This window comes from Macaca nemestrina, chromosome 15, assembly GCF_043159975.1.
Source record: "Macaca nemestrina isolate mMacNem1 chromosome 15, mMacNem.hap1, whole genome shotgun sequence".
Lineage (NCBI taxonomy): Eukaryota > Metazoa > Chordata > Mammalia > Primates > Cercopithecidae > Macaca > Macaca nemestrina.
The window spans coordinates 46,887,446-46,915,153 of NC_092139.1; the positions used below are offsets into that span (position 1 = coordinate 46,887,446).

The window sequence follows — 27,708 nt, forward strand, 5'->3', positions numbered from 1 at the left end:
CAAAGTCTGTGAGACCAAATGCATTGTAATATCTTCTTTAATATCTTCAGTAGAAGATTCCCAGGGTTTTTTTTCTTTAGAATTCCACATAAAAGCTACATTAGGGGTAATGAGGCTTGTAGCCTCAGCCTAATTAAAACAAAATCTAACCTAGGCCCTGTTACCCAATGATAACTTTAGCCATCATTATCATCAACTAGTACCTATTGGTTGCCCCCTGAGCTTGTGAAATTGGGGGAGGGAGGAGGGAGTTTGGAGACTGAAGATAGGGCCTGTTCTTTGCTTTTCAGAAATTTGCCAGCCAGTCTGCCTCCAAGAAATCTGCCTGGTTGTATTAATCTGGGGAACAGTTAACCAGTTTTTGCCTTAAAGAGAAAAAGTACTAAACTTTCTTAGACAGCCACAATTTGTCACTGATTTGTGCCTCTTCTGGAGGTTCTGAAAGTGGTGAAATCAACCCTGTTCTTCAGATTCCAGTCCTTGGTCGGTGTTTGCAGAATAGGGCAGGTGGCTATTTGCAGACTGGGACAATGATGCTTAGCACATTTTTTCCAAAAGAGGATGCATCGCCCATTTCCATAGCTTTATCTTCCCCGTATTGTAGTGCTTATCCTAATTTGCCCTGTGGCTTGGATGTCCAAAAACCCTCACTCCCTCTCTTTTGTATTCATCTGCCTGTGTCAAATGGCCAGCTGGGAGACTCTGGCCATTCTGACCACTCTGACCCTAGATGTGGCTATGGCCATCCACCTTGGTCACAAACACAGCCACGATGGGCAGCTCCAGCTATGCAGTGGCCGGAGGCAGTGATTGGACATTCTTGGTGTTGGACCAGGATGTACTCAGTATAAAGGACACAAGTGATTGAAATGTGTGGATTTGTCATCTGAGAAAAACTGCACCCCGCCTAAAGATGAGAGGTTTTCTCTTCTCGGTTCACCTCAGCACAGCTTTCCCAAGGGCATCCAGGGCCAGCTGATGAGAATGAGGAAGGAGGGATGAGATCCCAGCACCATGTAGCTTCAGCAAACCTCCAAGTGCCCCAGAGGATGCCACCAGGGAAGTAGCAGCCTAGTGGACAAGTCGCAGCGCAGTATGATAGAGAGCTGTCAGAGCAAAGGCTGGTGGGCTGAGACTATGGGTTGGGCCCGATGTGTATAATATTTAACTCCGTTAGTTCATCTGAAAGCAGCAGGTGTCTCTGATCGTTACTCTCACTGCATTTCAGCTCTGAAACCCTTTGGATCTATAAACCACAGCTCTGTCAGACCTCAGAGACTCCTTCACCAGGACTGCAAAGCTCCTGGACCCCTCCCCAGATCCCTGTTCTCTTAACCTGATGCATCTACTGCACGTTTAACAAGCCCTTTTTATTTCAGTTCAGACATTGCTTCCTCTGAAAACCTTTCTTTCTTTTTAATACCAATTTGCAAAGTAAGGAGTTTTATAATACCTACCTCAAATGGTGACAGTAATTTTTCTGGATTTCTCTCCTTCATGAGTCTCCTTATGAATTTTGATAGATTCAGTGTGCATTAGTCAAGTACAATCTCTTTTTTTGGTCCAAATTCTCTGATCTGTGAGCAATGTGGGCCTGTCAAGCTGGCTCCTGTGTTCTTTCAAGAGTACCCTGTTAGTCATTGAAAGCTTCCTTGCTTCTTGTTGCAGGAAAGTATCCCAAATTCATCTGTGCCTTCCCCGCCCAAGCTCTGCACTCAACCCTTTGTCCAAGGAATGCTGGTTCCTTTTGGTGAGGAAAAACCTCTTGCAATCATGATAACATTTGGTTGGTGCAAAAGTAATGCTGGTTTTTGCTATTACTTTCAGTGGCAAAACGTTTATAATTTTCCTGGTCATCATAACTCAAAAATTAAAATCCTAAGAGGGCACATTGCTACTGGTACTGCAGCATTGTCAATGTTAACATTAAGATTAATGATAACAGTAAAAGATATATGGAGGTCACCATTCCAGGACCAGCGCGATAGCTCCATAATGCTATCAGGGACCTAAGCCCACCATCTTTCCAGTCAGCCACGCTTAGACTACAACCTCCATCCTCAGGCCTGCCAGCTGTCTCATTTCACATCAAGCCCTGTTTCCTCATTTCAGGCAGGACAAAGTGGAAGAGAGAAAGGCAAATGGCAAAACCGAATCTGAAAACTCCTTTTCAGCAGTTCTGTCCAGAACCTTCCACTTACTCCTCTTGGGGCAGAATTGTGTCATATGGTCACATCCAGATGCAGTGCATGCTGGGAAATGTAGTTTTTGCCAGGTCCACAGCCACCTGAAACAAACACCAAGTAGGAAAAAGAGGGGACTAGACATTGGGCAGGCAATTGCAATGTCTGCCACAGTACTGCCATATAAGGCAAAATACTAGGCTGCAAGAACAGGATATTTTTATTACTATTCCTGTTTTAGATAAGTTCTAAAATAATAGAAGGAGAGGAGCACCAAGCAGTAGCTAAATAATTTGGCCAATGAAGATCACCTGCCTCAGCAATTGAACAGTTCATGTGCATAAGCCGTTCAGTAGCTGCATTTCTTCTGTTTTCCTTCTCATTGCTAGTCACAGCTCTGAAATTATAGTCACAAGAGGAAACATTGCTGCTGGTACTGCAGCATTGTCAATGTTAACTCATAGATAGTTAACTCAATGTTAACTCATTGTCAGTGTTAACTCATAGATTGATGTTCAACTCAAAGACACATTGTGGGTAAAGCAATATTTTCCCAAAATGAGCAGACCCCCTTGTATCACTTTAACTGGGGCAGAATGAATTCAACAGCATTTTGGAAAGAATGGTCATGTTTCTTTCCTTAAATTCCCAGACTTTCCTAAGATATCATTTTCAGAGAAGAATGTTTGCTTGCCTGAATAAAACACAAAATATTTTACTTTTAACCTTGAGACCCACCCCTGTTGAAAATCTTTACTCTGCTGGAATAATTCAAGTGGAATACTCAGTGAGTGAACTTGGTGATAGCTGGACTGATGTCCTCAACCAGGACCTCCAATGGGGGCTCTGCAAGGAGGATATGCAGTATGTCCCTTTGAGAAGAGATGAAGAAAGGTTTTCTTCTGCATTACTCTAGGATATTCTGTCTGTTGTCTCCTACTCTAGATTTAAAGTCTAGATGACTAAAATAATGGCTACTCTTAAATCTTGTTATTGATTGAATAAAACAGGGTTTCATTCTATATGGGCCATCCTTAGCCACACTTCCCCTATCCTAGGATTTCCGGTCTCTTAATAGCTTGGGGGCATGCCGTTGCAAGGAGGCAAGGTCTCTAGTTAAATATGTTTTGGAAGAGGTGCAAGAGTAACTCAGATGTTCAGAGATTGTGATTAGCATTTCTTTATTATTTAGCATCTTCCAAATACTTTGCAAACACCAAGCCTGTGTCTGGGGGGCAGGGAAGTTCGGAGAGATAGAGAAATGCCACAATTGTGTGCATAACTGAAGCCAAAACATACTTCAGCCCCAGTTGTCTGACTATTCCTGGCAGAGGTATTTGTGGCCTGAACTGCCCAGCCAGTGGCCCTAATGCGACGCTTCTCTTTCCATGTGTAGACACAACCTAACCCAAGTATCTTGACTAATCCTGCGGGGAGGGTACAGGGTTCTTCTTATTATCTAATCTGCTTTACATGCAAGGTCCTTGAGTCCTAGAGAGTTTAAGGGATTTGCTTGGTCTGGGGCTAAGCCAGAAGCACTCTGTGGTGGTGGATTTCCTACCAGGAAAAATTCAAGAGTCACATCAATCAATCAATCAAACTTAGTCCCTGTTTTTTCAGACATCTAGGCAAAATGTTAAAGAGTAGCAAAAACACATTTTCTACTTCTTCTAAAATGTAAGTGTTCATAATAGAAAGAGTACTACATCACAGGGGAAAGGAAAGAGAGCCCCATTTTTAACCTAATTAAGCAGTATACCTCCATTGTGGTAATGAAGTTAGGGCTTGATTTACAAGAAGTACTAAAGTAATTGGGAAGCAAATTCTGGGCCCCTTCCAAGATTCGTAATCCTAAATCCTACACAAGGAATTCTCCATGACAATCTCACTGTCCTCCCTAATGTTGCTGGAGAAATTTTAGGGTTGGAGATTAAGGGAAAAAAGCAAGGGAACAAATACATTCAGCTATCTCCCCTTTGGGATGTCATAGAGACGTCCCATTTTTTTTTTTTTTTTTATGTTAAGAAAAGATAGCATGCTCTCTCTCCTCTCTTCTCTTCTCTTTTCTTCTCTTCCCTTCATTTCTCTCCTCTTCTCTCTCCTTCTCTTTGTCTCTTCTCTTTCTCTCTTCTCTTCTTTTTCTCTCTCTCTCTCTTTCTCTCTCTCTGTGCTAGGCTCAAACAACAATACACTTGGCTCTGTTGCATTGAGTAATGTCTCAAAATGTCAGGGCAACTCCCTCTACCAGGATGTGCCAGGAGACGAAAACCATGGCAGAGAGGTGACTGGAAAGGTGAACAAAGACACTGCCCCCGCCCACATCTTCTGAGCTGTGGAAAGGCAAGCAAAAACATGCTGCAGAGTAGCCAGCTTTCCCCTACCACTGCATGTTTTAAAGAGGTGATAGATGAGGTCTCTATCTCCACCCTCCCCTTGGCCTCTTCGAACATTCAGAGGTGGTCTCTGCACCAGTGAGTTTGTTCCTGAGCCCCATTCCTATTTAAACAGATATATAAAAATCCATTCACAGCTGGGCATGGTGGAACGTGCCTGTAATCCCAGCTACTCGGGAGGCTGAGGCGGGAGGATTGCTTGAGCCCAGGAGTCTGAGGGTGCAGTGAGCTCGACTGTGCCACTGCACTCCAGCCTGGACAACAGAGCAAGACCCTGTCTCTAAAAAATGACACATAAATAAAAGTAAAAATAATAATCCCTTCCCTAAGGTTAGCTCTCCAAGAAGATACGTATCTGCTAGTGTGTTTCAGCCTCGGTGCTCTTGACCTTGGGTGCTCAGAGTCATGAATGTTTTTATACCAGATGCAACCCTTTGGCTGGGTCAGAGGCACTGTGGTGGGGGGCAGAGAGGGTGTGTGGAGACAGTGTGCTGAAACATACACTCCCAAACCCCAAAACATGCCCAAGAATAACAGGAACATTAACCACTGACCCAAAGCTTGGTGAAATTCTATCTCCTTGTCTCTCTCCACCAGTAAACATGAAAATGCTATCCCTGAAGGCTGGAGTAAATCTTTTGTGAGAGGAGAGGGGAGAAAAAGAAAGGCTGGTTTGGAAAAGGAGTCCAGCAACTTCTATACTCTTCAATCACTAGAGAAATTTCCCCATAGCGATAAAGAAATGGAGACATTTTTCACACCTGGGAAAAACAAGGGGCTTGCACTTTTCAGTATAAAATCATTAGATTTCAGAATGCCTTTTCATGACTTTTTCTTTGACTATCCCCGTCTCTTCATCCTCATCACCTATGGTTCTTCCCTCCTTCCCTCTACAACAGCTTCGCTGGCCATTCTGTTTCTCAAACCAGCCAAACTCATTCCCATCCTAGACTTGAGTGCTCCCTTTGCTGTTCCCTTTGCTAAAATGTCCTTCCCCCAGATTATTGCAGGGTGCCACCTTCTCTTGTTCAGATCTTGCCTCAAGTGTCACCTTCTCTGAGGGGTTCTCCCTGACCAGCTATCTAAGGTTTTCCCCAGCCACTCTCCATCATCTTCTTTCTTTTCTTCTTGGCAGTCACCATTCTGTGATCTGATCTTATTTATTTATCTATGTACTTATTGTTTATTTCCCTCACCTAGTTGTACATTTCAAAATAATAGGCCTCATGTCTATCCTGTTTATTGCTGTATCTCCTATGCCTAGCATGGTTGGCATTTGTTGATTGGATGGATGGGTGTGTGGGTGGAAGGATGGATGGTTGGATGGATGGATGGATGGATGGATGGATGGATGGATGGATGGGTGGATGGATATGTGAATGGATGTATGGATGAGTTGATGGACAAATGGACAGACAACTGGATGAATGTATGTAATCAATAATATGGCCCAAGAACTTTATCCAGCTTGGTCAGATCTTTTGCTCCATAGCCTACACAAAAGAAAGCAACTCTGGACACTAGAACTATAACTAAAGCCAAGGTGGTTAATCAGTTGAAGCTGTGAGAAGAGAAACATAATTTGGTTCCAGCTTTAAATGAGCACCTATTCTCCTTCAATATAGTGTTTTCATTTTTAAAGTACTTTGAAGCTTAATAAATAGCCCATAACTCATTAAGCCTCAGAAAATTCCCAAGTAGCAGGCTAGAAGAAGTTTTCTGATGATCTGGCTTTTAAGACATGAAGAAACTAAACCATGGGGTTGCAAAACAAGTTTGGAATGTCCTACTGGCTTAATTTCAGCCGCTGGAATTGTCCTTGCTCCTGAATATAATGGACTGTTAAGGGTGACATTTTAAAATCATGTGTCCCTTTAATAGGTGTTTGTTTGCTTGTTTGTTTGTTTGTTTTAGAATAACCTCAACGTGGGAAGTGACTCCACATCAGAAACCAGCTTTTCTCTCTCCAAAGAAGAACCAGGGGAGCGTCTGGACCACCAGGCTGAACACCAACCCTTCCCTAGACCGCGATTCCGACAAGAGATGGGGCACCCTTCATTGCAAAGAGATGGCCCCAGATCCTTTCTCCTTGATCTACCAAACTTTCCAGATCTTTCCAAAGCTGATATCAATGGGCAGAATCCAAATATCCAGGTAATTCTTGGCACATGGAAGATAGAAGATAACAAAACAGTCCATCTTCTGTTTTCTGATGATTCCAGTGGAAACTGCTGCCTTACCTCACTTTTCTTCTTAAACCCTTAATGATTCCTGCTTAAGATCATGTTATCTCCATAAGAACAGTGCTGCATTTCATTAAGCGACACCCATGATTGTGAGATGCACCATTATTTTGTGAACCACTCAAAAGAAGAAAACACTATCAATTAAAGTACGACACACCAAGGATTACAAAATACATACTAATTTAAGAGACAGTGAAATATAAAAGCAAATCAAAACAAAATAGTCCAAAATATAAAAAAAAAACAAAACAAAATTGATGAAATGTGACAGTTTTAGGAAAAGGCCAATCTGACCTGCGAACAGATTGGGCAAATGATTTCAAACATTTCAAAGCACTCAGGAAAGCTCTTTCTCTTAATGCCCCTCTAACTTGCCTTGGACACCAGAAATTCCTTCACAAAGAGACAAGCTTCCGTTACTCTAAAGTATACATGACTTACAAAACAATAAGAGGAAGGAGGTTGAGAATAGGAGTTCCTAGGGGAGAGATGGCTATCTTCCACTAAGATGGGATCTGATGAAGCAGTAGGAAATGGAAGGTTAAGGAAAGGGTGACTGGGGTTAAAAATAATAACTTTCATCTACACTGAAATAGCTCAGTATACTTTACAAAGCAAATGTTGATCTGATTTGACCCTCCCAACACCCTCATGAAGGAGACAAAGCCCGTGTCATTTTTCTAATACTATCAGTAATGCACCAGATACTCAGGAAGTTACTGTTTGGTTTACCCAAAGTCACATGGCAGTAAATAGTAGTTGTAGGGTTCAAATCCAGGCTCTCAGACTCTCAACCCACATTCAGAGACAAACTCCTAATTTTGCATGTTGTTTGTACCTTTCTCTGTTTCCTCCCAAAGATGGTCCCTATGATGGTTGAGAGAGGCTCATCCCCCGAGCAACCCAGCCCCTATCCTCATATGACTGCTTCCATACTTTTTTTAAAGATGGCCTCACTCAGTCACCCAGGCTAGAATACAACGGCACAATCATAGGTTACTGCAGCCCCTACCTCCCAGGCTCAAGCGATCCTCCCACCTCAACCTCCCGAGTAGCTGGAACTTCAAGTGTGTGCCCCCACATCCAGCTCATTTTTAAATTTTTTTGTAGAAACAGGATTTTGCCATATTGCCCAGGCTGGGCTCAAACTCCTGGGCTCTAGCAATCCTCCTGCCTCGGCCTGCCACAGTCCTGGGATTGCAAGTATGAGCCACCATAGCCAGCCCATACTTGTAAGCTTTGCTTCCAATTCTTTCTATTTGTATAGGGGCACCTTTTCCGTACTTTTTCCTCTCTGGACCAAATGCCAGTTTGCTTACATACCAGAAAGTTCCTGAACTTGGACTCAGACCAGTTGATCCTTCATTAACTGCTTCTCTCTCCACAGACTAACACCCTCTGCGTGATACGGTTTTAGATCAGGTTTCGTAGACCTGAGTTGTTTTGCTCTTAACACCAGTGTCATGGGGGCAGGCAAATCTCACTGAGAACACTTCATTAGAATACCAACCCCCACTGTATATAAAATGCTGCATTAGGTTATATAGGAAATTGAAAAATGTAAGCCCTGTTCCCTCCAATAAATTAGATCAGTGTGAAGATCCCAGCTACCACATAAAACAGTGCTGGAGGGATCATGAAGACAGAGGAGGAAAAGCACTGTATCCCAAGGGGGTGGATCTCAACAGGTGGGAAGAAGTCAGACAGGCTCTGTTGATGGTACAGCATAAAAAATGTTGTGGAGGTCACTGTCGACAACCCATGCACAGAAATCACTGCCTACTGCCCAGTCGAGTTATTCTATTTCTGCTCTATACAATCCTTATCTGTAAATTTTCTGTTGGTGATACAGAGGGAGGGGGACGGTGGCCAGCATTTTATTGATCTGATGACGTTTTGGCCCTAAAGAGAATAAAATTGTGCTGCATTTCTGGCCTTCTGTTTCTGGAAGACCACAAAAGGTTAGTATTGGTCACCCAGAAAGATGTTCAAAGAAAGAATAAAACAACTGCTAGCCCTGGGAGCCCCAGTCTTCTGTCAGCATGTAATTGTGTGTGCATGCACATACACACACCCACACACCACACAGCACTAGCTGCTGCTGCCTCATGCACCACTGCACTTGTGTAAACCAGTTCCCTGGTGGTCCTTTAAAACACGAGGTGCTTTCTACAAGGAGGTGATGGTTTCCGTGTTGGCAGCTCTCACCCCTTTCTCAGAGCACTGTTCTTTTGTTGAAATCCACTGGTTTGACACAGGGCCGATTCAGCCCAGCAGACAGCCCTGCTGGTCCCTGCAGGCCCCGTCAAAGCATTCCCTCTCCCTGGGTATCAGAGTGAAGTCAGGTGAGGGGCCCTTCAGTGGGTCGGCTTCCGCTGCCAGGCCTTCTGGCCTCATCTGCCCCTTCCCCTGGCAACCTGCCTTTGCCCCCACCTGGTTCTCCCTAGCTGGAGCCTGGGAGCTGAATGGGAACTTGATACCCGCCCTCTGCACCGCCCCACCCCCTCAGGCTCTGGAAGTGTTTCCCACGCTCCAGGGCTAAGGAAACAGCCTGCACCTTTCCAAAGTGACATCGCTAAGCCCATGCAAGAGGCCACGTCCCCCCTGGGCCTCTTGACTTTCAGGATAGGAAATCCTTCTAAAAGCCCCAACACCTGCTTCTGTAGAGCATTTTAACTCCCAGGAGTCAGGCAGCCTCGGTCCCAAGTGAATCAGACAATTCTATTTTAAGACTGGCTTCAAGCTGTGGAAGTGAGGAAGGGAAAAAATGCACAAAATAGAAATAAATGGCCTCAAACTCCTAAACTGAATCTCCATATGAAATTTCAAACAATATAAGAGGTTGGGTTTTATTGAAAACAAAAATCATTCAGGAAAGAAAGTGAATCCCCCAGAACAAGTTAGACTTTCGTATCCTTGGCTGGGTTTTCAGTCTGCAGCTGATAGTTATCAGAGACAAAAATCTCTGAAATAAATGCATTATTAGGCTTACTGCATTACTTACTTACAGTGTAGTAATGAACTACACTAGCTATTCACAACCAAATACTCTCTTTTCTGGATCAAGTTGAGATTAGTATTTATTTCAATCAATATACTTATTTCTTTTCTCCCATCAAGAGGGACTTAAAAATAGTCATGTAAAGGCCTTTTTTTCCTTGCACAGACATTACATGGCCACAGGCCTCTTTAGTGCCACAAGATACAATCAGATGAGTTGGCCAGGGTTACAGTTGTACGTGCTTCTACTTTTGATTTTGCCTCCTCCTTTTTCTCTAAAATACTTTTAGAGGAATGGCAGGTCTGGCTGGATAAGAATCAAGAAATTTCTCTGCCCAGGACATGGACCCATGCCCCTATAGAGACAAGCCTGTTCGGCTCAGATTCTCATGAGGTACTGCTGTCAATATATGGAGGCAGATTGACTTGTGTTTGGAATCAGGCACCACCATTTAGTCAGCCAGACTTGACCTCTGTAGCCCCATGCGGGTTTACTGGGCCTCTCTGTGCCTCAGTTTCCTTGTCTATAAAATTGGAATGACAGTACTCCCTACGAGTAACTATGTAGTATAATACTACATATAAGTGTGATTTTCTGTGAGGATTCAATGAGATCATCCATATGAAGTACTTAGCACAGGGCCCAATATAGGATAAGCTTCCCAAAACTGATAGCTGCTGGTTGGTGATGATATTGGAGATGAAGATGACAGAGGAAACATAGATAAAAATAATCGGGAATCAGAAGAACTGGTTCAGAGACCAACACTATACCTTCCTTGCTGTTTACCTCAGGACGTTGAATTCTCCAAGCCAGTTTGTGTGCCTGAAAATTGGGTCTAAGTTGTGTAGAAGGGACAGTAATGCCTGGATTGACATGCTGCAAGTCTCAAAGCAGTAACCACAGTTAGCTGGGGTTGCCACCCGTGTTCTTAAAGCATCAGCAGGTCTGAGAAGAGGAAATTAGATATCTTCCTAGTCCGTTTTGTGTTCTTTCTATGGCAATTGTCGAGAGAGAAGGGGTAGAATGATCTGGATTTAAAACTATTGTTGGAGACACGTCCTTGGATGCTCTGTGTGAAACTAGGCCGCATAAAACTTAGAAACTAGGCCTCATATAAAAAAAATTAACACCAGGTGGCTCTGGATAGGGTCCCACCCTGCCTCGATAGGGTCCCACCCTGATAGGGTCCCACCCTGCCAATTCCGGGAAACAACCTCATGGGGTCCCACCCTGCCAATTCCGGGGGTCCCACCCTGCCTCGAAGTTCCCGGAATCAGCAACTCCAAGAAAAAACCTCATAAGGTCCTGCTCTAACCAATTAGCATAAGACACCTTGCTCAGGCCATAGACAGACCCAATTACCACGCGCCTAAAGCTTTGTTTGAATTTCGCGCCCTAAGCTGTGTTTGAACTTGTATTTGCCTATATAAACAGCCTGTAACAAGCAGTCGGGGTCCCAGGGCCAACTTAGAGCTTGGGACCCTAGCGCGCTAGTAATAAATAACTCTCTGCTGTGAATCTCGTGTCGGTGATCCTTCGCGGCGACCCCTGCCCAGGAGGGAATCGACAGTTCGGTTCCAACATTTGGTGCGTTGGCCGGGAAGTGGGGTCGTCCGAGGACCCCCGACCCATCCGGCGGAGACCCATCTGGCCCGGGCCACGGACTGCTGACTGAACGGACCTACCAGGTACTTTCGTTTTGTTCTGTCTGTCTTGCCGGCTAACTCTGAACTCTGGGGAGTACTCCTTCTGAATTAAGTGGGGAAGGGGGACAGACGTGTCCGGCACCTTCCCACTTTTCGCCCTGGGGGACGCCCTGGCGGTAGTCTGGGAGAAGGCTAATGACTCGGTCAGCCTCCTCAAATCTGTAGGCAGGCCGCCCCTGCCGTCTGAATATTTTGTAATCTTGTGGCGCTACTCTCTGGCCGCGCGGCTTCTCCTTACTTGTCTGGTCTTTGTTTTTGTTACTTTTGTTTTGTCCTTGTTTGTTATACGTGGACGAAATAAGACAGACGTTGACGACTCCTTTGTCTCTGACCCTGACTCACTTCCCTGACGTTCGGGCTCGAGCCCACAACCTCTCCATAGAAGTCCGTAAGGGACGATGGCGAAAATTCTGCTCGTCCAAGTGGCCTACCCTCTATGTTGGGTGGCCCCGGGACGAAACATTTAACCTCCCAATTATCTTACAGGTTAAAGCAACAGTGATGGATCCTGGGCCACACGGACACCCAGACCAGGTGGCCTACATAATTACTTGGGAGGATCTGGTCCGAAACCCTCCCTCTTGGGTGAAACCCTTCCTCCATTCCCCTTCCCCATCCCAATCTACCCTCCTTGCCTTAGAAGCCCCAAAGAATCGGAATCTGGACCCGCATAAGCCAGTCCTCCCAGATAAACCCCAGAGGGACCTCCTCCTTCTCGAACCCCTGCCTCCTCCACCTCAGAACCCCCTTCTGGGACCTCCACCTTCACCCTTGCCCCCTGTCTTGTCCCCAGCTCTTTCCTCTACCGCCTCGACCCCTACCCTTTCTCCAACTTCTCCCTCGGCCCCTCCCTCCACCCCGTCTCCTCCTCCAGCCCCGCCCAAACTCACCCCTCGGATGCGCCGCCGACACCTCCTCGTCTCCGCTTGCGGCGGACTGAGGACCCAGAAGGCCCTTCCACTTAGCAATCCTCCCTTTTCCCCCTCCGTACTGTCAGTCTACAACTAAAAAACCCATAACCCTTCCTTTTCCCAAGACTCTCAGGCCCTAACCTCGTTAATAGAATCCATTCTCCTCACCCACCAGCCCACCTAGGATAATTGCCAGCAACTCCTGCAGGTCCTCTTAACCACTGAAAAAGGCAGCAAGTCCTCTTGGAGGCCCGGAAAAATGTGCCAGGACCAGGAGGCCTCCCAACCCAACTTCCCAATAAAATAGACGAGGGATTTCCCCTCACCCGCCCGGACTAGGACTATGAAACGGCACCAGGTAGGGAGAGTCTCCGAATCTATCGCCAGGCTCTGTTGGCGGGTCTCAAAGGGGCAGGAAAACGCCCCACAAATTTGGCCAAGATAAGAAAGAAACCCCTAAGGAAAAGGAAGCCAGGTTAGCGAAGGAACAGATAGAGCGAGAGGATCGTAAGAACCGAGTAAAGGATAAGCACTTAACAAAAATCCTGGCGGCAGTTGTGAGAGAGAAAGGACCAGGGAGAGAGGGAAAGAAGCGGAGACGGCCAAAAGTGGAAAAAGACCAGTGTGCCTACTGCAAAGAACAGGGGACTCGCGGAGGCGTTAAGGACGAAAGAGGGTGCAGCCAACTCCCGGAGGAACGGCAGGCCGAGAGCGCGGCGCCCGGGCCTGGCGCCAAGCCTAAGCCCGCCAGACGGGAGGCGGCCCCGCCGCGGGCTCGGCTCCGGCCCCGGAGCCACGCCAGCTTGGCCGGCCGGACCGTACGGGCCGAGACCCGGAGCCGGGCCAAAGATAACATCAAGAAGGTAATGGCGACCATCGAGAAGGTCCGGAAATGGAAGAAGCAATGAGTGACTGTAGGCGACACTTCCCTTCGTATCTTCAAGTGAGTGCCAGTGGTGGACCCCCAGGAGGAGGAGCGAAGGCGGGCAGGTGGCGGGGCAAAGAAATCCCGTGGCCGGGAACGTCGGGGCAGGGGCGCCAGTCCCCGAGGGGGTGGCCCTCTCATCCTGCTGGATCTCAATGATGAGAACAGCAACCAGAGTTTCCATTCGGAAAGTTCCCTGCAAAAAGGCACAGAGCCCAGTCCTGAGGGCAGCCCCCAGCCCAGCTGCCCTGTGTCACCTGCCGGACCCCCAGAAGGGGTCCCTGAAGAGGCTCAGCCCCCACGGCTGGGCCAAGAGAAAAATCCCGGGGGCATAACTGCTGGCAGCACTGACGAACCCCCAATGCTGACCAAGGAAGCCCTGGCAATGATCCAGCAGATGCATGCCTGGACACACTTAAGTAATTGAAAGCTAAAATTACTGATTAAAAAACTGACTTTCTAATCCCAAAGACAAGTACCCTCGTAGAACAAGTGACATCTGCCTGTAAGGTCTGTCAGCAGGTAAACGCTGGGGCTACCCGAGTGCCAGAAAGGAAACGAACTCGTGATAATCGCCCAGGAGTCTATTGGGAAATAGACTTCACTGAAGTAAAACCTCACTATGCTGGATATAAGTACTTACTGGTGTTTGTAGATACCTTTTCAGGATGGGTAGAAGCCTACCCCACCCGGCAAGAAACGGCACACATAGTAGCCAAGAACATTTTGGAAGAAATCTTTCCTAGATTCGGACTTCCCAAGGTAATTGGGTCAGATAACGGGCCGGCCTTCGTTTCTCAGGTAAGTCAGGGGCTCGCCAGGATATTGGGGATTAATTGGAAATTACATTGTGCCTATAGACCCCAGAGCTCAGGACAGGTAGAAAGAATGAATAGAACAATAAAAGAGACCCTTACTAAATTGACCTTAGAGACTGGTTTAAAAGATTGGAGACGCCTCCTATCCTTAGCTCTGTTAAGGGCCCGGAATACACCTAACCGTTTTGGGCTCACTCCATATGAAATCCTCTACGGAGGACCTCCCCCTTTGTCAACCTTGCTTAATTCCTTCTCCCCCTCCGATCCTAAGACTGACCTACAGGCCCGGCTAAAAGGACTCCAAGCAGTACAGGCCCAAATCTGGGCCCCCTTGGCAGAACTGTACCAACCAAGACATCCACAGACCAGTCACCCCTTCCAGGTGGAAAACTCTGTCTACGTTAGACGGCATCGCACTCAAGGACTAGAGCCTCGGTGGAAAGAACCCTACATTGTTCTCCTGACCAGTCACCCCTTCCAGCCATAAAGGTTGATGGAATCTCCACTTAGATCCACGCATCCCACGCCAAGGCTGCTCCAGAGACGTCCAGACCACCACCACTTGAGACATGGAAACTCCGACGCTCCGCGGACCCGCTCAAGATAAGACTCTCTCATATCTAACTCCTTGCTTATTGTTTGCCCTTCTTCCCTGCGCCGTCTCTAGTATAGTTTTTGACGCTAACCCCCCACCGGCCATTTAGCCTGACCTGACAGATAATTAATTTTAGTAATCAAGAGGTCTTAAATAAGACCTCCGAAAATACTCCTATAAAGACTTAGTTTCCAGACCTCTATTTCAACCTAAAAAAAAAAAAAAAAAAAAATAGCAGAAAAGATAAAAGACACAGGCCCCCGGTTTACTGGTCCCACAGGAGTCCTATTAACGACTCCTCAGGATAGACAAGAATAAAAAGCACAGGCTAGAAAAATGTCCATCAGCCGGAACAGGTTTTATGCCTGTCCCGGATGCAAGACAGAACCAATTAAAAAAACTTATAGAAATCTGACTCACTTGTATTGCAAAAACTGGTCCTGTGTAACTACTAATAATAAAAAGTAAAATAAGCCACAAAACCTTAATATATAACTATGCCCTTTGTCCAGCCCTGTACCACAACCCGATATTCAGAAAATTGCAACCTGGTTCGCATCAAGTTTGAAGATGCGGCAAAATCTGATAACAGATAGATAACAACAAGGTTAATATAAGGTCTCTATTTATACCAGCACAACCCGCCTAAAATTCCCCTCCAAATCAGACTATTAGTCAATCCAGACACTGCCCCTGTTGCAGTAAGGCCAGACCAGGTTTTATTAGAAGCTAGAAAGCCCCCGGTTTCCATATCGGAGAAGCCCCAACTAAAAACTCCTCAAAGCACTTCCCCGCCCTTAATCTCCCTCACCCTCGCCGACATATTAAGAATTAAGGTAGCGGCTAAAGTTAAGACCAGGACAGCAGCCCTAGTGCATAGTAACCATCACCTGCAACAACTTAAAGTAGCCATAGAACAATCTATCACAAAACTTAAAGAGTCCTTGACTTCTCTGTCTGAAATTATATTACAAAACCAACAAGGACTAGAAATTGTCTTTCTAAAAAAGGGCGGGCTCTGTGCAGCCCTGAAAGAGCAATGTTGTTTTTATGCAGATCATTCAGAAATAGTTAAAAATTCTATGGCAAAACTAAAAAAAGATTAGACAAGAAAAAAAAAAAAAGAAAAAATCTCAACAAAGTTAGTTTAAAAATTAGTACAACCAATCCCCTTGGCTTAGCACCCTAATCTCCACCATCTTAAGACCCCTCATCCTGCTCACGCTCATCCTGACTTTCAGGCCATGCATACTCAACCACTTACTCACCCTTACTAAAAATAGATTACATGCTATGGTTCTGACCCAACAATACCAGACCCTCAGGACTGAAAAAGAGGCTCAAGATTGAGCCTCTGACACAAAAAGAGGAGGGAATGAAACTAGGCCGCATAAAACTTAGAAACTAGGCCTCATATAAAAAAAATTAACACCAGGTGGCTCTGGATAGGGTCCCACCCTGCCTCGATAGGGTCCCACCCTGATAGGGTCCCACCCTGCCAATTCCGGGAAACAACCTCATGGGGTCCCACCCTGCCAATTCCGGGGGTCCCACCCTGCCTCGAAGTTCCCGGAATCAGCAACTCCAAGAAAAAACCTCATAAGGTCCTGCTCTAACCAATTAGCATAAGACACCTTGCTCAGGCCATAGACAGACCCAATTACCACGCGCCTAAAGCTTTGTTTGAATTTCGCGCCCTAAGCTGTGTTTGAACTTGTATTTGCCTATATAAACAGCCTGTAACAAGCAGTCGGGGTCCCAGGGCCAACTTAGAGCTTGGGACCCTAGCGCGCTAGTAATAAATAACTCTCTGCTGTGAATCTCGTGTCGGTGATCCTTCGCGGCGACCCCTGCCCAGGAGGGAATCGACAGTTCGGTTCCAACATGTGCTCCTGAGGAAATCCTTTTCCTCTCCAGAAAAGACCTGCCCATTCCCACGACTTTCCACAGCTCACAAGGCTTAGAGGACCAACAAGCAAGAAGGCTTTCCTGAGTTTGAAGAGCATGGTCTCTGGATTCTCAGTGGCGTTGGTTTATTATCAGCTAGACTAAGAATGGTGTGGGTTTCCCTGTGGAAAGTGCATTTCCAAGCAAGAATCAAGAGTTTGCTTCTAGTCAATGTATTAATTTTCAAGAGAAGGAAAGCTGATCAAGGTGCATTGGAACTTTTCCTCATTTCCTAAGACAGAATTATCCAAATTATCACTTCTTTTGGACTCTCTTTCTTGGAGCTGGGGAGATTGTGCCAGAAATTGAACTTGCGGCTTTTGAAAGAGTTCCCTTTCTTTTATCATCATGACTTGAGTGTGGAAAAGTCCAAAAGAAAAAAGTATACTAAGACACTTCAATTATGTGTGTTAAGGATGAGAAAGGATGGTAAGATCTAGAGTCTTTGTCAGTTTGGAAATCTGTGCTCACTCCGCACCTACAGTTCATCACACTGATCGTTATTCAAGACATCTTTATCAACGGATTCTTTGATGCTAAAATGTGTGTAAATAGAATGAGAGCAATAGGAAACATAAAACGAGCCCTTGCCATTGGAGGTCATTGATCACACTCATTAAGTCTTTTTAATTGGATGCCTGTAAGACCTCAGGCTCAAGATTAGATTTCTTATTTTGATATCAGCATGAGGTTTTCACTTTGTTAACTGTAGGGAAGGGTGGATCCTAAGATTTGTTTGTTTTGTGTTTTGTTTTTGTTTTAATTCAGTTGAGGCAGTGGCTAGCAATTAAAGGGAAAAATAAACCTCTAAGTGTTGAGATTTAGTCATCGATATAGCTTTTGGAGTAAATTTCTATTTTGCTACTCATTGCCTGGCCAGGCAACAAATCTATTTTGTTTGGATCTGAGCAGCAGTTTGGAGGAAAAAAAAAAATCATATTGACGGTAATAGCTTGAAACATGAAATTGTTTTTATTCCCAGCTTGGAGAAATTGCAGGGCACGTTTTGTTTAAGCAATCCCTTTGACTCCAGTCTGAATACAAATGGAATACCAAAAGTGTTGGGCACATTCCCTCTTATCTCCTACCCAGAGACTGATTTCATTACCATAATTGCAGGCTTGCCTGGCTCTTGGCAGCTTCTCCCCTCCAAGACCCTTACTAGCCTTGCAGACGATTGTTGCAGCTCAGTTGTTCCATCTGCAGGCAGAGGGAGATGGGGCTGCAGAGAAGAAAGGTTATGTCTCCAAAGGCTCAGCATTGCCCTGTCACTGCCCAGCTTGGCTCGGCTCTACCCAGCTGTGTGCTCCTTCTCCACTTGTCTTTCTAAGCTTCTGTGTGGGTCCCTGTTACCATTACTCTCCCACGACCATTCATTCCAGCAAATAGCAATGATACAAGATGTATGATGTATTCTTTTGCTTTTCTTTCCCCCTTTTGTTTTTGTTTGTTTGTTTGTTTTTTGTTTTTTACTTTTGGGATTACTGAAAAGCTCCACAATTATTTACAAATATGCAAAGGGTGCCTACAAGACTGGAGTAAGGGTGGTGGCATGGGGTAAAGCTAGCAGTGCCCTTCTAGGTGTCCCATGACAGAGGAGAAAGGTGCACTTGGCCTGCTGCAACCTGAGTAGACTCTGGGGTTGAAAGTCACCCTCTTGATCATGTGTCCAGACTCCACAAAACCACAGCCCCAGCCCATTGGCTGGGCAACATCCTTTGAAGTGAGCAGAATTCAAACCTCCCCATTCCTAACACAAAAGGAAGGGGCTATTTGTCTCAGGGATGGGCACACCCCGGTGCAATTTGGCAGAGCATCTCAGCAACTCTCTCAGATGTCAGGTTAGGGCAAAACTGGAAATGCATCTGCCCAGTACATCTTGGGTTGATTACTTGGAGCGCATGTTTCTGATTCATTTGCACATAACTCATCCAGGGGGTGTTGCAAGAGCTATGTGATGGCTAAAGGAACCCAATGCGTCTTTTATTATGTTTTTCAAACAAGTCTTTCTACGTTGATTGTCTCTTGGAACCAAGAAGCTTCATTCTTCCAGCCCCGTGACAGACTTCAAAATGAGACTTTCGTAAATCTGAGAGCAAGTTCTAGCGTTGGCTCCAGGACTATCTGCTCTGACCCTAAGGGTTGGTTGAGGAGTGTGCAGTCTAGGGATAAACCATGGGGTGAGTGAAAATCGTAGCTGGGAAAGCCTGGTCTTGAGGAGCTTGTACTTATGTCTCTGTACACCCTGAAGCAACCAACGCCCACCTGCACCTGTGGTCTTGTTGTTTCTTTGGTCTCATGAGGGGACAGTAGCTCTGTCACTTACTTTTTGAGAGACAGTGTGGCAAAGTTAGGGAGAACATGGGCTCTAGAACCAGACTCCCCATGTCTGCCACTTACTAGCCCTATGACCTTACGCAAGTTGTTGATGTCTCTGTGCACCAGTTTTCCCTGGTTGTAAAAGTTATCTGACAGTCATCTCAAAACTTAATACTTTGAGACAATGACCACGGGATTGCTGTTGGTCAGGAATTTGACTAGAACTCAGCTGGGAGAGCTTGTCTCTGCTCCAAGTGGTGTTGGCTGGAGTGACCCAATTGAGGCTGGAAGATCCACGATGGTCCTACTCACATGACTGAGCCCTCAGAGCTAGACATGGGCTGAGAGACCTTGGTTCTTCTCCATTCAACCTCTCTCTTTACATAGTCTCTACACACGTAGTGGTCTAGGCTAGGCTTCCTTGCATAGCGGTTAGAACATTCCAAGAGAATGAAAATGGAAGCTGTAAGGCTTCTGCTAAGATCCATCACCATTCCACTCCTATCCATTCTGCTGGACAGAGTGAATCACATGGCCAATACAGATCTCCAGGGAGGAGAAATGGGCTCCACCTCTCTCAATGGGAAATGTGGCACACGCAAACATGGATGGGAGGTCTTTACAAGAGTTAAAAAATATAGGTGGAGTATTTAGGATAGTGCCTGGTACAGAGTTTGTGTTCATAAATGATATGTTTTATTATAATATGGTTATTCTGGTATCACTTCAGGAACAAATATAGTATGTGTTTACTTCCTGAATGAAGGGCTTCTCAATACCACATGGAGGAGAGACAAACTCTCCAGGCTCAGCTCTACTCAAATTCCTAACCCACAGCAATCCAACAGTCATTGTTTCCAGCTATTAAGTTTTTAGTCATCAGTAAATCAGGGACTCCAGTGATGAATTTTCCCCTCTCAACCCGAGGCCATATTCCATCTAGTCGTGGAATTCATGTGTACCATCCCTGGAGGTTTTCCATTTGTATCACTATGCGGTCTCAGCTTTCCTTCACAAGGGATGCATCCATCATTTCCCTCTGCCCTCTCAGACTTTCTTCCAAGGGTCACGTAGCTTGGAGGCTATTGACTCCACATTGACCCTGGCCTGTTCTGAATTCTTCAGGTCACCATAGAGGTGGTCGACGGTCCTGACTCTGAAGCAGATAAAGATCAGCATCCGGAGAATAAGCCCAGCTGGTCAGTCCCGTCCCCCGACTGGCGGGCCTGGTGGCAGAGGTCCCTGTCCTTGGCCAGGGCAAACAGCGGGGACCAGGACTACAAGTACGACAGTACCTCAGACGACAGCAACTTCCTCAACCCCCCCAGGGGGTGGGACCATACAGCCCCAGGCCACCGGACTTTTGAAACCAAAGAGCAGCCAGAATATGGTGAGTTTACCACCCAGTAATATAAAATTGGTGGGAAGAATAAATGAGGATGATGCCTTGGACATGGAGCCAAGCAAAGCCCTGCTTAGAGCATGTGGCTTTTGGTCTTCTGTGAGGCAAACCTCACAAAGGCTCTGTTCTGCAGAAGCCCGAAGGAGGCACCAGCAGCCACATTTTTCTGGAAAGATTATAATTTTAAATCAAATCATAATCACTATGCCAATTATCTTAAGAGAGAATTTTTTAGGATCTTTGGGGTTCTTTCTGCCTTCCCTACCCCTCAAATTTCAGTTTTACTTCTAAAAATGAAGAAATTATCCAATAAACTTGCTTGTATTTTTTACTGTAAAAATTCATCCTGAAAATCAGTGTAGTGAAAGAGATGTATACGGCTGCTTCCTTTGACCAGGCAACTGTGTTATGTTTTATATTGGCAGTGGAGTGGTCCTTGGGAATCCACACGAACGGGTATGTCTCGGGTCTTCAAAGTAACCCTTCCCCCAATAAATTTCAAAACTCCAAGTTGGGACTTCTGGTTTCCTGTGTTTTGGGAGTAGGATAAGTGAGGTAATACCTTCCAAATTCAGTGAGTTAAAATAATAAAAATTCATTTCTCACTTGAGTTGGGACGGGAGACAGGGTAGGAGAACTCAGCTCCACTCAATCATTCAGGGATCCAGCCTCCTCCCATTTTGGAGTTCCACCAACTGTTAGGGCCTGAGAGTTATCCTCTGGATATTCTGTGTCCAGCTGGTGTCCAGGGAAAGAAAGGGAGCTTGGAGAAGAAACACACAATCGTAAGGCCCTCGGCCTGGAGGTGACACACATCAGATCTACTGAAATTCTGCTGGGAAGACCTGGTCACATGTCCCACCTTGGTACAAGGGAGGCTGGGAAATGTGTTCTATGTGTGTCCAAGAAAAAGAGGAAACCAATTTAGCAAGCATCTGGCCAGATTTAGTGGGGAATCAGGCAGTTTGTTATAAGAATATTTAACGTCTTACAAATGCACCCATCATCATGACTTTCTTGTGGCTTCACCATCAGTGGACTTTGGAGTGAGCAGTGTATGAAGAGGATGACTTGTCTTGTACCATTTGCATGCTAACCTTTATCCCCATTTTTCAACAGATAGACCAGTTGTGTATTAGAGACTCATTTCTTCTCATTAATAGAGAATTCTAAGCAACTTCCAAAACAGCAAAACAAAAATATTATTTTGCCACATCATCAGTTGTTCAATCAACATTTATTAAGAGTAAATGTTGTGTCCAGCACTATGCTGGGTACAAAAATGAGCAAGGCATAGTTTGTCCCCAGAACAGATCTCACCAATCTGTGGATCAAGGGAGAAAATTAAACAATAGAGCAAAATAGTGCCATAGTAGAGATGTATATCAAATGCTAGGGTAACAGAAAGAGAACTCTATATCCCATCCAGCCAGCGGGCTCATGAAACCTTCACCTTTCCCAAAGGAAGTCGAGTTATCTGCTTTCTAAGAGGAAGGACTTGGGATAATAGCCAACATTTAAATAGTACTTACCATGCACTAGTCCCTGTTCATGGCATTTCACATATATTATTTCATTTAATCAGCTCTCTGAGGCAGATACTGCACTTTACGGATGGGAAAGCTAAAGCCTGGAAAATTTAAGCAACTTAACCTGGAGGGCTAAGACCTGAGACTCACCCCAGGCAGTCTGGGTCCAGAATCTGTCCTCTTGACCACTATACAATTCTGCCTTTCTGGGGAAAAAAGTCGCACACCCTTTAGGACAGCAGAAGGATCTAGAAATGAGTGCTTAGGTTGGAAGATAGGAATGGGAGGAAAAGATCAGTGCCATTGAATGAGAGAAGCACAGAGGACCACTTGATGCCAGCCTGACATTGCACAGCTTTTGTGGCTTCACCTGTTTGCCTACCCCACACAGAACATTGTTTCTGAGAGTAGAGCTCAGACACCTGGCCTCAGAATCATTCAGTTGCATGTTTAAAAATGCCAATCTTGGGCCGCAACCCCTTCCCTATATACCAATAGTCCTCAAAGTGTGGCCCCCAGAACCAGCACCACTAGCATCACATGGAAATGCAACTGTTTCAAGCCTGACTCCAGACCTACTGAGTCAGACACTCTGGAGTAGGACCCAGAAATATGTTTGAACAAGGCCCCCAGGCACTCTGCTGCATTGAGCACCTCTGTTTGAGATGAATGGTTCTCCACCTTGGTTGCTCATTATACTCACCTGTAGAATTGTTTAAAATCCCGATGCCTAGACCTCTCCCCAGACCAGGTGAATTGGGATCTCTGGGGATGGGTCCCAGGCATCGTTGTCTTTTAAAGCTCCAAGGATGACTTCAGTGTTCAGCCCAGGTTGAAGGCCACTGCTTTCCATCTCCTGAATGAGAAGGTCTAGAAGTGACCCCTGGAGTCCGTTGTTGTTTGTATCTTTGTTTCTTTCCTTTTTCAGTCAGGGTTACCAGATGATTCTCTTGCACACTGAAGTTTAAAGACCACCACCAGAAACAACTTTTTCATCTAAATCCTTTACAGAGTACAGTTTGCTGAATTTATGAGCATTAAGAACACCCCCTCTACTTCCATCTTGAGGCTAGAATTTGCTCTACGGCAGTTACTGTGGCTACCTCACCCACCCGCACCCCCAGCCTCCTAGACCTAGAGTACCATTGAGCTCCCCACATCAGGAGCTCACAGCATGCCTGGGCCATGGAGAAGCTCCCATCCTGTATTATTTCAAAGTACCTCCTAGTATCTTCCCCATCATTAGACTGGACATCGGGATTGCTACTTTATAAATAAAGTCGTGTTCTGTACAGTACCTCTAAAGCAGTGCTTCTCAGACTTTCATACATGAATAGCCCCAGGGGCTTGTTAAAATGTACCTTCGATGCAGTAGGTGTAAGAAAAGGGCAGAAGCCTGGGTGAAACTGAGACTGCTAGCCCTCTGACCACACTTTGAGTAGCAAAACTCTATGCCCATTGTAGGTGCTCAGTAGCGTTTGGCAGAATGAATGAATGAGTGATCACTGCATCCCAGGATAGTCCACATTCTGGAATTCATCTTTTCCAGAATTTCATACAGCATCAGATAAACTGAGAATTCCCCTTTTCTTTCTGTTTTATTTATTTTTATTTATTTAATTTTTTTAAAGACATGGATCTCGCCCTGTTGCCCAGGCTGGAGTGCAGTGGTGCGATCAGAGCTCACCAAAACCTCCAACTCCTGGGCTCAAGCAGTCTTCCCACCTCAGCCTCCAAAAGTGCTGGGATTTTTATCCCACAGACCCACTTTTATTGCAGTCAACAGGAAACTTGGAGCAATTTCTAAGTATTTATCCATATATTGGGTGCTGTTGTGGAGGAAACAGAAAGAGAACATATCACCCAGGAAGGAGAGGTTCATGCAACAGCAAAGCAGTGCAAGTCACTGTATCTTACGGCTTGCAGCCTCGTCGGGGACAGGCTAAAATTGCCACAGGAGCTGGCCTTCATGGAGGAGATGGATCTCAGAGTTTTGAAGGTAGAATTTTTAGTAAGAATTTAAATATTTGTCCGCAAGGAGTATTTCTAAAAATCCTAGGTGAAATACATATAGGATACAATGGCATCTGTAGAATAAATTACAAAATACACAACAGAAGACAGACGTCGCTTGTGATGATGAAAACACATGTGATGATGCTGTGAGTCAGCTCAACTGTGGAAAGTATGTGTTTGAGATGCTGCATTTTAAATCCTTTCTGTGTAGATACTTGGGGTATCCAGGGCAAAGAGAGAGTTCCAAATAAATATTTTTTTGTCTAACAGTAGTATACCATTTCTGGAACTGTTTAGAATAGCCCACATGATGAAATTACGTAGGTACTGCTTATTGTTACTTGGGTTAGGACTCAGTTCTTTGAAATTCTCTAACTGGTCATGATCCTATTTTAATAGAAGATTTCACAGTGATTTTTTTTTTCAGTGGTTTTTCTTTATAATGTTGAATTATGGCCACGTAAGTGGGTATCTTAAAGACAGAGCAACTTGGGCCAGAATCAAAACTGCTAGAATCATACCAAGCTATGGAACAGGATATGGCGGGAGCAGACAGGTCTTAGATCTAATTCCAGCTCAGCCAAGTTTGAGCTGTGTGACCTTAGGTAAGTACCCTAACCTCTCTGAGCCTCAGTCTCCTTGTCCATAAAAAGAGGATGTTTCCACCTACCTCACAGCGTTATTGTAGGAGTTAAATCAGTAGATAGACAGGGCAGCTGGTTAAAGCAGGCCCTCAGTAATCTTGGATTACTTAGACACTGTCATCTTGGATTAATGGTGCAGGTTTACTAGTGGCCAAGTCAAGACCCAAGTCACTTCAGTTGCCCCACCACTGTGACTGGCCCACAGAACTCTAGTGCCCTGAAACTATGAAAGGACTACTTTAAAACTCCAGCAGCATCCTTGAAACCCAGCTCTCAGCCCACTGCACTCGGGATAGTTCTTTTTCCTCCTTGAGTTATTTGATGTCACAGCCAGTGGCTGTCAAAGCACCATATAAGTGCTCCCAGGAACTGTTTTTTCCTGCCGTTGTCATTATATTTGCGATTATAGCTGCTCACATTGATTTTCTGCTCTGGGCAGTGGCCCCTGGTAGGTGAGCAACTAAGAACAGGCTTGTTTTATTATAGCAGAAAGGAGCACTGCCCTCAATGATTTGTACCTGTCAGAAATTCCCTTTCTGTTCTTTGAAGACATTAAACAAATAGAAATCCCCAAGAGGAGGGTCTTTGCTGGGACGTTGATGTGGGCCCATGTGCTGTGAAAGCTTCAGGGGAGTGAGCTCACATACACACTTCTTCCTAGGAGGCAGTTTCACTTCATTGCCAGCCTCAATAGAAATAATTAACCACATGGCGAGTTCCATGCCTAACTTTGGGGGACCCATATGAAAAAAAAGTTTGGAAATAAAATGGCTTTGTGAGCATTTAAAATAAAGATGTGGAGAAAGCCACTTACTGCAATCATAAATCCTTAATGGCTTCAGAGTCTGGCAGCTGTCTAGAGAGCATATTTTAGGGAGGATTTTATGGGGTATTTGTAACAGTTAGCTTTTGCTGCTTAGAAAACCACCCCCAGGCCAGGCATGGTGACGCATGTCTGTAATCCCAGCACTTTGGGAGGCCAAGGCAGGAGGATTGCCTGAGGCCAGGATTTCAAGGCTAGCCTGGACAACAACCTCATCTCTACAAAAATTTTTTGAAAACCTTGGCCAGGCATGTTGGCACATGCCTGTAGTCCCAGCTACTCAGGAGGCTGAGGCAAGAGGATTGCTTGAGCTGAGGAGTTCAGGGCTGCAGTGAGCCATGATGATGCCACTGTACTCCAGTCTAGGTGACAGAGTGAAACTCCGAAATAGCCAAAAAAAAAAAAAAGGTGGGGTGGGTGGGGGGAAGAAAGAAAAGCCACCTGCAAAATTAAAGGAACAAAAGAGTTCTGTCTCTCATGAGTCCGTGGGTTGTCTGGACTCTTCTGGTCTGGTCTGGTCTGGCTTGCCTGGGGCTGGATGGTTTAGGCTGGCCTCACTCACAATGAGGGGTGCCCAGCTGTGTAGATGCTGTATTGAGATGGCTGGGGCCTCTCTCCACTGGTCCCTCCCACTCCAGGAGGCTAGCCTAGGCCCTTCACGCTTGGTGGAAGAGTTCCCTGCAGCAAGAGGGAATGCATGGGCACTTTGTATACCTCAGCTGGCATCCTAGTTGCTATTATCCCATTGGCCAAAGCAAGTCATGTGGCCCATCCTGGAATCAGCCTGAGAGGGGAGTAGCCAAGGGAATGGATTTGGAAAGAGGAATTATGGGTGTGATTTTTCACATAATCTGACGCAATATTAATGTTTAATAATTTAGATCCAAGAAACTATAATAAGAAATCACCTCATGCAGGGATTCCAACACAAGTCTTATAGAGAGTTTAATGCTAAAATCTCAAAACTCAGGGGTGATGTCTCTCCAAATTTGCTAATTGCGATAATGGAGAGGCAAGGCTGCATGAGATTTCTGGATAGTAGAGGTCCCTTTGCTTTTGCAAAGCCAAGGACACTACTTGGCATCATTGGGTTATGTCTCATGCTGGTACCCACCCCACAGGTGATGCAAACTCTCCCTAGGGGATTTAATAAGACTTCTTCTGACTTACTCACTTCCCCCTTTTTATGAATAAAAAATATTATAATCTTTACTTTTGACTTTTTTTTAGCTGTTATTCCCTTTAACAAAATCTGGCCTCAGTGGTGCGTGCAGGATGTGACTGGGTGTGTGCTCATGTGCGTATGACCCGCTTCACCTGGATGCTTCTCTGACAAGTGTGCAATTGTGTGCTTGTTCCAGGCACCTCTCTGGTGCTCTTAGGGAGGTGACAGAGAGACACTAGACTGCAAAGTTCTCAGTGGGAGCAGTGACTGCCCCTACCGCAGTGGTTTCTCCATCCAGAAGCAACTTGTCTTTCCAGTCCTTCTGTGTGATGCCTAATAAGAGATGGTGGAGGTGAAAGAAGCTAATGCCAGGGAAGCAACCCAATTTTCTGACACAGAGCAGTAGTTTCAAATATCTGCTTAGCTGTGTGGTTGGAAAACCATTTCTTAGGACAAAAATCAAAGTTCAGAAAAATTCTTTTTTGGGGATTGGGAGGAAAATAGATGGGGCCCCAGGGGCAGATGAGATGGGAGCAAGCTCTCCACTCAGAGTTAGGAAGGAGGACACAACCATGAAATCCACCCCGCCACCACCCCACTTCTCCAATTCCGCTTAGTGGACTGAGGAGGCTCCACAGCTCTGTGTTTGCCTGAGACATGTTCAGAGTGAACGCCAAGTAAACAACAGCCTGGAAGGCTGGCACGGGCCCACAGATCAGGTAGAAGCATGTGTGGACTACATTCCTGCCAGGCCTATGTAATAACAATCGCCACAACCTGCTATGAACAGAGGGCACTCCCTCCCGGCAAGGGGCATGCCTTTAGCTCCACACTTGGCACCAGCAGAGGCCCCGAGGCCATAGGAAGATCAGGGTGAACCAGGAGAAACTGTCGCAGAGCAGAGGTACTGCAGAAAGAATCATGCTTTAGAGAGAAAGGGCTTGGTGCTAGAGCCCTGCTTTCCCTTCTGTCAACCAATAACCTTGAACCAGGCATCCTACCACTCCAGGACTTTACTTTTGGTAAGAGGAACTCAGTTTGATAGGTGTATTAGTCTATTCTCGTACTGCTCATAAAGACAT

General features: G+C 45.5%; 3 protein-coding genes and 1 pseudogene across 8 annotated transcripts in view; 3 read left to right on the forward strand and 1 right to left on the reverse strand.

Annotated features, from left to right (window-relative positions):
- The window catches only part of LOC105481498 (taspase 1), a 441,844-nt gene that overhangs the window by 56,787 nt on the left and 357,349 nt on the right, over window positions 1–27,708 (reverse strand). The window lies entirely within an intron of this gene.
- Window positions 1–27,708, forward strand: part of LOC105481502 (isthmin 1) — an 85,706-nt gene that overhangs the window by 44,495 nt on the left and 13,503 nt on the right. For all 6 annotated transcript variants that reach the window (XM_011741127.3, XM_011741128.2, XM_071079675.1 and 3 more), the window contains 2 exons: window positions 6,491–6,730; window positions 20,173–20,437. In XM_011741127.3, the coding sequence (XP_011739429.2) occupies window positions 6,491–6,730; window positions 20,173–20,437 (505 nt within the window). The remainder of the gene's footprint in view (window positions 1–6,490; window positions 6,731–20,172; window positions 20,438–27,708) is intronic.
- Window positions 11,366–13,114, forward strand: LOC139358510 (uncharacterized). Its single transcript, XM_071079684.1, has 2 exons — window positions 11,366–11,514; window positions 12,019–13,114. The coding sequence occupies exon 2, from the start codon at window positions 12,034–12,036 to the stop codon at window positions 12,538–12,540; it is 507 nt and encodes a 168-aa protein (XP_070935785.1). The 5' UTR covers window positions 11,366–11,514; window positions 12,019–12,033; the 3' UTR covers window positions 12,541–13,114.
- On the forward strand, window positions 12,787–16,601 carry LOC139358775 (B-cell CLL/lymphoma 7 protein family member C pseudogene; annotated as a pseudogene).

Excerpts from the sequence above, each read along its gene's own strand:
- LOC139358510 (XM_071079684.1), top strand. The coding sequence starts at position 12,034 with ATGGATCCTGGGCCACACGGACACCCAGACCAGGTGGCCTACATAATT.